This window comes from Ceratotherium simum, chromosome 15 (assembly GCF_057802395.1).
Source record: "Ceratotherium simum simum isolate JZ-2026a chromosome 15, ASM5780239v1, whole genome shotgun sequence".
In the NCBI taxonomy this organism is placed as follows: domain Eukaryota; kingdom Metazoa; phylum Chordata; class Mammalia; order Perissodactyla; family Rhinocerotidae; genus Ceratotherium; species Ceratotherium simum.
In genome coordinates, this window is record NC_141914.1 from 39,680,569 (window position 1) to 39,691,619 (window position 11,051).

The 11,051-nt window shown below is 37.3% G+C and overlaps 1 protein-coding gene across 1 annotated transcript in view; it reads left to right on the forward strand.

Moving 5' to 3' along the window:
• MCCC1 (methylcrotonyl-CoA carboxylase subunit 1) overlaps positions 1 to 8,407 on the forward strand; it is a 57,859-nt gene extending 49,452 nt beyond the window's left edge. Inside the window, exons 15-19 of the mRNA XM_004424678.3 lie at positions 566 to 615; positions 3,933 to 4,070; positions 5,311 to 5,418; positions 6,915 to 6,986; positions 8,042 to 8,407. Coding sequence (XP_004424735.1) covers positions 566 to 615; positions 3,933 to 4,070; positions 5,311 to 5,418; positions 6,915 to 6,986; positions 8,042 to 8,170 — 497 coding nt within the window. The 3' untranslated portion in view covers positions 8,171 to 8,407. The remainder of the gene's footprint in view (positions 1 to 565; positions 616 to 3,932; positions 4,071 to 5,310; positions 5,419 to 6,914; positions 6,987 to 8,041) is intronic.
• Positions 8,408 to 11,051: the final 2,644 nt, after the last annotated feature.

An 11,051-nucleotide genomic window follows, 5' to 3' on the forward strand; every position in this document is an offset into this window, starting at 1 on the left:
CATTTCCTAGAATACTCTTTAACCAATTCCATATTCACTTAATAATATGAATATATTGTATATTACATTTGTATAGTCTCTTACAGCTTATGAAACACTTTCGCATTTATTTAATCATTGCTACATTCATTGAATGGGTCAAAGAGGATCAGAAAATCAACACTCAGGGATTTTAAATGACTTAGTCAAGATCACAGAGTTGATGACGCCACAGATGGCAGATTTGGGTCTTAAACCAGAGCTTCTCTTTCCCAATTCATTGCATTTTCTACGGTAACACTACAACCTTTCTTCTTGAGGGAAAAATATCTAAAATATCCTACAACATTAAAAGAGCTAAAACTCCATTTTTTAAAAAAAGAAAAGTTTGAAAATTCACCTTTATTGCAACCTGCCTGATAGATTTTTTTTTTTTTTAATCTTTATTGTCAGGGAGTTAAAAGATATTGATATCTCTAACAGCTAATTACCCTTAGGCTGAAAGTGAGATTTTTAGAATCTCAGTTATTGAGTAGATGAATGTCTTCTAATGTTTCTTCAATTTTTTTCCCCCTTTTCCATAAAGATGTAGCCATAGCTGTAACATATAACCGTGATGGGTCATATAGCATGCAGGTAAGCCTTATTGGTTTTGTTTTACAGTTCAGAGCTAAATCTGGTCTCTCATACTGAGTACGTCTTTTTTCACTCTCTAATTCTCCTAAGCCAGTGACTATTATGACAATAGTTAGGAGAATGTCATGTGCTTTTATTTCAAACCAATTTGGGGAAATTACCCCCTATACAGTTTCTTTTTTTTTTTTTTTTTTTTAATAATTTTATTTATTTATTTTTTTCCCCCCAAAGCCCCAGTAGATAGTTGTATGTCATAGCTGCACATCCTTCTAGTTGCTGTATGTGGGACGCGGCCTCAGCATGGCCGGATAAGCGGTGCATCGGTGCACGCCCGGGATCTGAACCTGGGCCGGCGGCGGCGGAGCGCGCGCACTTAACCGCTAAGCCACGGGGCCGGCCCCCCTATACAGTTTCTGATTGTTTACTCAGTTTGGCTATGGTTCCCTTAAGAATAAAAACTTGGTAAAAAATAATAGCTTTGAATCAGACACCTGACAAGCCCCTTAAGTTTGTGCATATATTTACATCTAAAGCAGCAATTCTTAAACTTTTTGGTCTCAGGACCCCTGAACACTCTTAAAAATTATTGAGACTCCCCAAAGAGCTTTTGTTTGTGTTAGTTAACATCTATTAATATTTATCATTTAGAAAATTAAACTGAGAACATTTTTATGTTTCGTTATTTTTTAACGTATATTTTTTAAATATACATAACAGAAAATTTACCGTTTTAGCCATTTTTAAGTGTACAGTTCAGTGGCATTAAATGCATTTACATTGTTGTGCAACCATCATCACCATCCATCTGCAGAACTTTTCTCATCTTGTAAAACTGAAATTCACTACCCATTAAACAATAACACCCCACTGTCCCCTTCCCCCAGCCCCTGGCAACCACCATTCTGCTTTCTGTCTCTGAGAATTTGACTACTCTAGGGACCTCATATAAGTGCAGTCATTCAGCATTTGCCTTTTGTGATTTGCTTATTTCACTTAGCATGTTTTTAAGGTTCTTCCATGTTGTAGCATGTGTCCAAATTTCCATCCTTTTAAGACTGAATAGTATTCCATTGTGTGTATGTACCATACTTTATTCATTCATCTATCACTGGATACTTGGGTTGCTTCCACCTTTTGGCTTTTATGAATAATGCTGCTATGAACGTGGATGTACGAATATCTCTTCAAGACCCTGTTTTCAGTTCTTTTGGGCATATACCCAGAAGTAGAGTTGCTGGATCATATACTAATTCTATTTTTAATTTTTTGAGGAACCTACCCTACTGTTTTCTATAGCGGCTGTGCCATTTTACATTCCCACCAAGGGTTCCAATTTTTCCACATCCTTGCCAATACTTACTTTCTGTTTTGTTTTGTTTTGTTTTGTTTTTCTTTTTTAAAAAAGCCATCCTAATGGATGTGAAGTGATATCTCATTGTGATTTTGATTTACATAATGACTAATGATGTTTCTTTTCATACACTAATTGGCCATTTGTATATCTTCTTTGAAGAAATGTCTATTCAAGTCTTTTGCCTATTTTTTTAAATCAGATTGGTTTTTTGTTGTTGAGTTGTAGGATAACCTGAGAAAAGTTTAAAACCTAAGATTACACTAGCACACATTGAGAGACTGAGTGTAAGAAAGGCAAAAAACATTAGTATTATTATGAAATAGCTTGACTCTGATGACCCCCTTACAGAGTCTTGGGGACCCCAAGGGATACACAGGTCATACTTTGAGAATCTCTAGTCAAAATTTTTATCAGAGCCTTCAATTAAAAGAAGTGCATTACACTGGCAAAACAAAATGCTAAAAGGGTTAAAAAACGATGTGAGAATTCAACCAAATTCTTATAGTAAAATACAAATTCAGAGCATAGAATAAATCATTTTTAATATGAGCTAAGAGGTTTCAAATCCTGCAAAATGGATTTATCAATGATATGCTTTAGATCTCCTGAAGTTTTAAGACACATTGGTTTTCTTTCTCTGCGATTCAGAAAACCTATGGGAAGTCTACTTACTTTAGTATATGAGAGTTGTAATTTATATTGGTACCTCTGGTTTGGGAACCCCTTCGTGTCCCTTAGTAAATGATAAAATAAATTGCAGGTTTATTCTAATCTGCTCACGGAACTTCATTCTCAAATTTAGACCATGGTTTTGTAAATCTTTAAACAAAACTGTTTCTGGTCTAACCTTTATGTTCTGAGAATTCCGCAGACATTCAAATGGCTGTTTTAATAGTTTACAAAGCAGATAAAAATGTCATATTTAGCTTAGAATAGATGAGAACCAATGTATGAATACTGCATATGACCTATTTCACCTTAGCCTACATAACATATTTGAAAAGAGTAGCCACAGGACTTTGACACTAACATCTGGGAATTGAAATGAAAAATAGAGAAGATTTAAATGGATTTTCTGTATGTTAGGGATATTTTTTCTTTGGTATGTATGAGAGAAAACATTCTTTAAAACAGAAAGGTTTTGGGCCAGTCCTGTGGCTTAGCGGTTAAGTGCACACGCTCCGCTACTGGCGGCCAGGGTTCGGATCCCGGGCGTGCACCGACGCACCGCTTCTCCGGCCATGCTGAGGCCGCGTCCCACGTACAGCAACTAGAAGGATGTGCAGCTATGACATACAACTATCTACTGGGGCTTTGGGGGAAAAATAAATAAATAAAATTATTAAAAAAAAAAATTAGAAAGGTTTCATGTCCTTTTGTCAGCTTCCTTGAAAGATTGTCTGAAATCTGTTCTTTGGCACTCTCTCTGTTCGAGTGAGAAAAATTGTGGTCAATCTCTAGCTAATTTATCTTCTTAAATCATAACTGAAACCCATAAATTGAATCTACGTGTTGGTGAAATAAAAGAAATACCATCTAATTATGTGGTTCTGGGTTTTTTCGTTACTGACTTTGGCACAGTGAAACTAAATCTGACTTTGAGTACTCAAAAATGAATACTAGCATGTAATATATTCAATCGAATTTTAGTAATTTTGCTTAATTTGATTTGTGTTTCAATTTCATGTTTTCAGTGCTGTTCTTAAATGAACCTTTGTCTGTAGCATTGTGATGTGATTGATATGTTATATAACTATTTTTTTTCATTTAATTATCTTATTGCTGTTTCTATCTGGAGTATTTTGTTTATGAATCTTAGGAGGAAAGCTCTTACATGGCTTTTTAAAAAAATATTTTACCTGTTATCTTTTGAAGCTATTAATAGTAAAAAAGTGATTCTGATTTTATTAATTCTGTAGGGTTGTTCATTTATTTTAAGGATCTTATTTTTCTGTTTTTTCAGATTGGAGATAAAACTTTCCAAGTCCTTGGTGATCTTTATAGTGAGGAAGACTGCACTTACCTGAAATGTTCTGTTAATGGAGTTGCTAGCAAACCTAAGCTAATTATCCTGGAAAACACTATTTACCTATTTTCCATGGTAATATCTCTTCTTTATAATGACACCGTTGGGGTTTCGGGGAAAATTGCTTGACCAGAGGCATTCCACTGAAAGAGATTGCAAAGATCCTGCTTCCTTCGATCATTGCTGTGACCTTTTCTCTTTTTCCCTTTCCACCCTGTTTCATTGCCGCATTCCTGCCTTCTCTAGTTCTTCTGTTCTCACAGATACTCATGAATAGACATATCTCCATTTTCTTTGTTTGATTCTGAAACATGTCCCTACACCCTTCTTGTCAGAGAGTGTCTCCCTGCTCAGTGACCCCAGCCACCATCCTCCTGGCACTTGGAATCCTGGGAATTTGGGAGGAAGTGACCATTGAGAGAGGAGTCTGTAGACCAGATGTTCCTTATGGGGAAGGTGTGCAGTAGGAAGGTGGGTGGCGGTAGTGGAGTTCTCTTGGCAGTCACAGGATGGTTGAGGCAGGCTTTTCATGGATTTGGTTAGAAGCTTCTTAGGAGCCCTTAGTATTCTGCATGGGCAGAAAAAAGAGAATGGATTATCAAATATACTGTGGTCTCTTTGGAGTCTTCTCACATTTGGGAACCATCTTACAGATCAGTCTTTGTGATGAGATGCCTTAGTATTCCAGTAATTAAACTGTGTATGTGGAGTCAAGGATAATCTCACTTTACCAGGCATTGCTTTCCATAGTCCACATGGTAGAACAATGTGATGGTAGAGGGGGTATAGTGGAGTGGTGAAGAGCATGAGTTCTGAAATGTGAAGCTGCTTTGGTTAAAATCCTGGCCCCACTACTTAGCAGCTGTGTGACCTTGGGCAAGTTAAACTCTCTGGGCTTCGGTTCCCCTATCTATAAACAGGAATTACAACAGTACCTACCTCATAATGTTGTGACAATTAACGACATAATACATGTAATGTTAAGAATGATTCCTGGCTTAGAGTAAGCACTTGATAGTGGGAATGCTACTAAAAATAGCTTCCAGACAGTGGCTATCTTTTACCAACAGTTATATACATTAATTCTTTTAATCCCCTGTGAGGCATGTATATTATTATACTCCTGTATAAAGGGAAACCAAATCTGAGAGGGGTTTAGTAATTTGCTCAAGGCCACAAAGCTAGATTAGAACCCTGGTATTAAAGATGACTAATATTTAACAAATAGCTTGAAAACGATCATTACTTCAGGTATATTAGTAAAACTACAGTGATAAGATCTTGATTTCATTTCCAGTGTATTTTCTATTTATAGGAAGAAAGTATTCAGGTTGACATTCCAGTCCCCAAATACTTGTCTTCAGTGAGCTCAGCAGGAACTGAGGGAGGGACCATAGCTCCTATGGCTGGAACCATTGAAAAGGTATTCATGTGAATGTACATAGAATGATATCCAGTAGGCCCAATAAATGTCTTTGTTGAACTTTATTGTATATATCCTTTTTTCCTCTCTAAATCTTGCTCATTGGAAAGCATCCATTTCAAGAAAACAAGAGGATCTATGATAGATTCAAGTTCTATATTACAATCTTCATTGAAAATACCCATTTACCTAATTTATGATAAAGACTGTTGTTTTTGAAAGTGGGAATTTCCATCAAACTGCAAATAACCCAAATTGTCTTTTCATGGTTAAAATGGAGCATTTACCAAGCATTATTGAAAAGGGCTGTTTTTTAATGTTATATCATGAAATAACATTTTCTCTAGTGTACATAATTGCACCTGTATTAAAATAAAATTTGAAAGACTGGTATTAGTGAAAAACAACGTGGTTTGGTGTTGAATGCAGTATATCTTCAGGGTTGAGATCCATACTGATATAAATTCAAATGTTGATAGAGCAGTAGTCTCCTTTTATGTACCTGAATACAGTAGAGTCCCCTCAAATGCATGTAAATCCTAAAATTTCAGCTGTATATTCTTGGTACCAAAAAAAAAAAAGAAGAAGAAGATAACTATTTAAATAGTGTGAGTGACTTTACCCACTATTCCCCTCTGGAAGTGTTTGCCCCAGTGAGAGTGAGAGTAGCTCATTCTGTCTCAGTTCCCATGGGCTTCTCATCATCTGGACAGCCCAGCACAGGGTGTACACAGGGTCTTACATTCAAATTTTCCCCATAACTGGCCCCTAAACCCACACCATCTATTTTATCAGGCACTACCAAAGCATCAACCAGCGTTGGGTGATAAGTGGGACTTTCAGGGCTGTTTCTCATTTTTCACTGTTTGGCTCTTCACATTGACTTTAGAACCTAACTCTACTGTGTGATGTTTCCAAAAACTCCTTGATAATCATGGTGACCAAGAAGACAGTGAAACCATATGGATGTATGAGTTCATTTATACATTTAAAAAGGAAAGGAGAGATACTTTTCTGGGGTTGCCAATAAGTTTAATTCTGTTGCATGCAGATTATCTGTACATTTACTACACAGGGCCCTGAAGACTTGAAACACTATCCTAGACAACTAAAAAGCTAGAAAACCAGGCAAGACCCTCTGCCCTGCCTCTGGTGAAGACATTTAAGTATAGTAGTCCTTCCCTGTTGGTGGTGTGTCTTGTCTGTCCATTCGTGAAAAAACAAAAGGATCTCGAAACATATAAAGTGTATTCATCTGATACAAGGAAAACCAGATGGCTTGGGGGTGGAGATGGGGAGCTAAGCAGTGCCCCCCACTGACAACTGTGCCAGCAATGCCAGACTGACCTGTAGGTCTTTGATTTGCACTAGTACATTTGTCTTTGGCAGACAAGACAACCACATAGACTCATACTTCTGCTGTATTCGTTTATATCAACTATGAACCACAAAGGACCTCTGTGTTTTTAAATATTAACCTGTCACTGAATCTCTAGGTGTTTGTGAAAGCTGGAGACAAAGTACATGCTGGAGATTCTCTAATGGTTATGATCGCCATGAAAATGGAGGTGAGTGAAATCATGAGTTCAGTTGCCAAGGAAACTTTGGGAGCTATCAGACCTAATTGTTCTTTTGCCTTATTTTGTAACTTAATACCATTTTAAATATTAAGAGCTATGGAGTGATGAAGCATTAACTGCAGGAAAGAAAACCAAACCATCCTTCTCTTAAATACACTTTCATTTTAATTTTGTGAAATTGCACCTGTCATTTCTGATTCTGAAATTATTGACATTATCAATAGCTTAGATTCTGGCAGTAACCCAACTGAATGTTAACTATGGGTATTTTCTAAGGCCAAACTTAGGGTGCCAAGCATCAGTATTAAAGTGAAAACCTTAATCAAATTAAATTAGCTGTTGAGGTTTTTAAATAGTTAGAAATTGTAGGCCAGCAGTTCTCAGCCCTGGCCACGTGTTATAATTATCTGGGGAGCTTTTAAAAACTGCTTCCCCAGACCATTTGAATTAGTGTATCCCGGAGTGGGGCCCAAGGATCAGTAATTTTTAAAAGCTTCCTGGGTGAGAGTCTCCTATGAAGTTTGACTTGAGAATTACCAGCCTGAGCAGAGCTTCCCAATTAGTGACCTTGAATGTGTTACAGGTGTGTCAAGGTAGTGCCTCCTCTCAACCCCCAAGTACACCATAAAAATGTTATCATTTCTTCTGTGTGCTGTGATGTGAAAAACGTTGGGAAGCACTGATAGACGACAAACATCAGAACAATTGGCTTGGGCCGGCCCCGTGGCTTAGCGGTTAAGTGCGTGCGCTCCGCTGATGGCAGCCCGGGTTCGGATCCCGGGCGTGCACGTGCACCGACGCACCGCTTCTCCAGCCATGCTGAGGCCGTGTCCCACATACAGCAACTAGAAGGATGTGCAGCTATGACATACAACTATCTACTGGGGCTTTGGGGCGGGGGGGGGGAATAAATAAATAAAATCTTAAAAAAAAAAAAAAAGAACAGTTGGCTTCATTTTTCATTTTTGTCTTTCTTGACTTGGTACATGCTCAGTCCTCATTAGTGTCGCAACCATTGTTTGTGGCGTCTTGTGTCTCTGCAGCATATCATAAGAGCTCCAAAGGACGGCACGATCAAGAGAGTCTTCTACAAAGAAGGTTCTCAGGCCAACAGACACGCTCCTTTAGTCGAGTTTGAGGAGGAGGAATCTGACAAAAAGGAAGCAGAATAAATTCCATCAAAGAAATGGCCAATTAAGCAGTATCATAAATATAGTATCTCTACACCGAAAAAAGAAAGTGCCTTCTTGCTTTTCTTGGGGTCTAATGAACCGTGGTTTTACTAAATGATTGTATGATTGTGCTAAAACTGTTTCATATTTGAAAATCATGCACTTGGGTCACAAATACAATAAATTATCAAAATATATTTCATATTAATAAAATCGAATTATACTTTTTTATTGGAAGCTAATGTGGTTTGTGTCTGCCTCGAATTTTATACACTGTGGTGTCTTTTAGGAAGGTGGGCAGCAACTTGACCAAAAGAGAACAACTGAAAGAGAAAAGGTTGTTTAACTAAACGAATTATTTCCCGGTTACAATCATGATGAAAATGGACAGTAACATATTTCAGAGACAGATGCCGTAGAGCTAAACTCAACCAAGGTCTTTTTTCACCAAAGAGTAACTTATTAGGCAGTTTAAAGACGTGAATGTTATTTGTTTCTTGTCTTTGTGATTGGAAAGTTTTTATCTAGACTGCCTTTATTGCACTTTCTAAGCTAGTACAAATATATATATATAATATATACACACACTCATACATATGTTTTTATGTGTATGTATTTTATATATGTATATATAATATATTTAAATTATATATGCTAGAATGTATTATTAATATTTAATTTGAATAAATTTGAAAAAATAATTTTACAGAAAGAGTGGATAAGTGTAGAAAGCCTGGCTATGTTGTATACTTTTTTCTAGAAACATGTTTTTCATTAAGAAAAAAATGCTTTCAATTTTATTTATTTATTTTTGTCTAGATTCTATTTGTCACTATTACTAACAGATATGCAGCCCTCTGCATTTTCATGTATCCACTGAGGTAAATATTTGTTGAATTGAGTTCTTGCTGCATATATAGGACTATGTTAAACATTGTGGAGAATACAAAGAAATAGAAAAGATGGCCTCTGTACTTGAAGATGCCTATGATTTAATTTGAATAATATGAAAATAAGACATAATCATGTCAAAAGTTATGTGGGAAAACATCAAATCTAAAATTAATCTATCTCCTGGCTGCAAAGGAAGCAATTCCATTGTCAAGAGAGTGGTGAGAAATGTACCAAATACTAAAATTGGGAATGCTGAGTTCTCCAATAAATCTGATTACATAGCTTAGTTAAGAATGTCCATTTTTCCAACAAGGCGACGTGAAACTCAATATACTAAGATGTGGTTGGGGGTGAATACTGATATCATATGACTGGTGCAGAAAATAGGTATTTTAGGAGCTGGGGTGAGAGAGTTCTGTGGCAGGTGTGATCAGGGTGGGTTTCATAAAGAAAGGAGAACCCAGGGACAGTAGCGAGGGTGAGATTTGTAGACTAGAAATGAAGGAGTAGGGCTTCACTGTTGAAAATGAACAAGGTGTGTTCTATGTGCCCAACTGGAGTGGGGGTAATATATATATTATATCAATGTATATCATTATATTGTTGAGTTTGCTGATTTTGTAACTTGGTAAAGGTAGCACCATACCGTATCTCCTGGAACATGCTATTTCACTCAGTATTATATAATATATATATTATATATAATAAATATTATATTTGTATATATATATGTAAAATAGAAAATTCAAAGTTAAAGCCAGTGATTAGCTCCAGGTTATTAGGCAAGGGTTTGTGATAGGTGAGGTATATATAGATAGCTACTGCTAATGTTCTAGTTGTAGGGCTAGATGGTTGGTTGGCTATATTTATTATACAATTATGTTTCATAACTAGCATATGTTACACACAAACTTTTTGCAATTCAAATAATATTTTTTAAAATGTCGTCTGGCAGCAATATGTAAGCTGGATGGAGTGAAAAAGACTAGAGGCTGGAAAACCAGTTAGGAAGAAGTTCTTACAGATATTTAGGCATGAGGTAATAAAGGACTAGCCCATCTAAACTAATGCTTTTTAAACTATATTTTTAGCAACAGAGACTTTTCCCCTGTCCAAATAAGATTTTATTTACAAGAGGGAAAACTGAGGTGCTCTGGTGGAAATTTGGGGTTGCTATTTGAACCATTTCATATCCTTCAGTGCAACAAGATAGAGTTCTTCTCTATTTCATTGTTAAGTGACTCTGCTGATCACAGGTAATAATGTCCACAGAAGGATTTTGAAGCCAGGTAGCCCAATTACCCACAGGTTGGTGGAATTCTTCTTTAAGATCATCTCCAGTTGTCATGCTATGTGAGCAGAGTTCTTTGCACGTGACTGCACCTGTTTCTTCTACAGACAGAGCATTTGTTGTATACCAGGGCCTCTGGAAACAAAGATGGTAAGAAATGGTTTTTGTCCCTTCCCTAATTAATGGGAAACAGGATCCAGCTGTATAGAAAAATATAATTGCTAATAAGTAGTATAATATACCTGTGCACTAGGTGCCCTGGGGGGCCCGCTGAGCAAAGTAATAAATTCTACTTTGAGTCAGGAAGCTGAGGGAGAGGCAGTGACATTTGATCTGGGCTTTGGAGGACAGCCATTTGCCAGATGGAGAAAGAAGGTAAGACAAGGCCATTGCAGGGAGAGGGACTAGCAAGGGCTAATAATAACGGTAAGGCGTGAAAGTGCACACTGTGTTCAGAGCACAGAGCGATCCAGCAGGGGCTGGGCCATAGGGGGCGTGGCAGAGAGGGGCTGGAGATGTGGCTGCCCAGCAGGGCAAGGACTTTATTCTGGAGGCAGTTGGGAGCCCTGGAGATTTTCAAACAGACAAGTTTTTCAAAGTTATTTCTGTCCACAGTCTGGAGTACAGATTGGAAAGTGGAGAGAGACTGGAGACAGTGAGTCCAAAAGAGGCACCGAATATGGAAGCCTGGGCCGG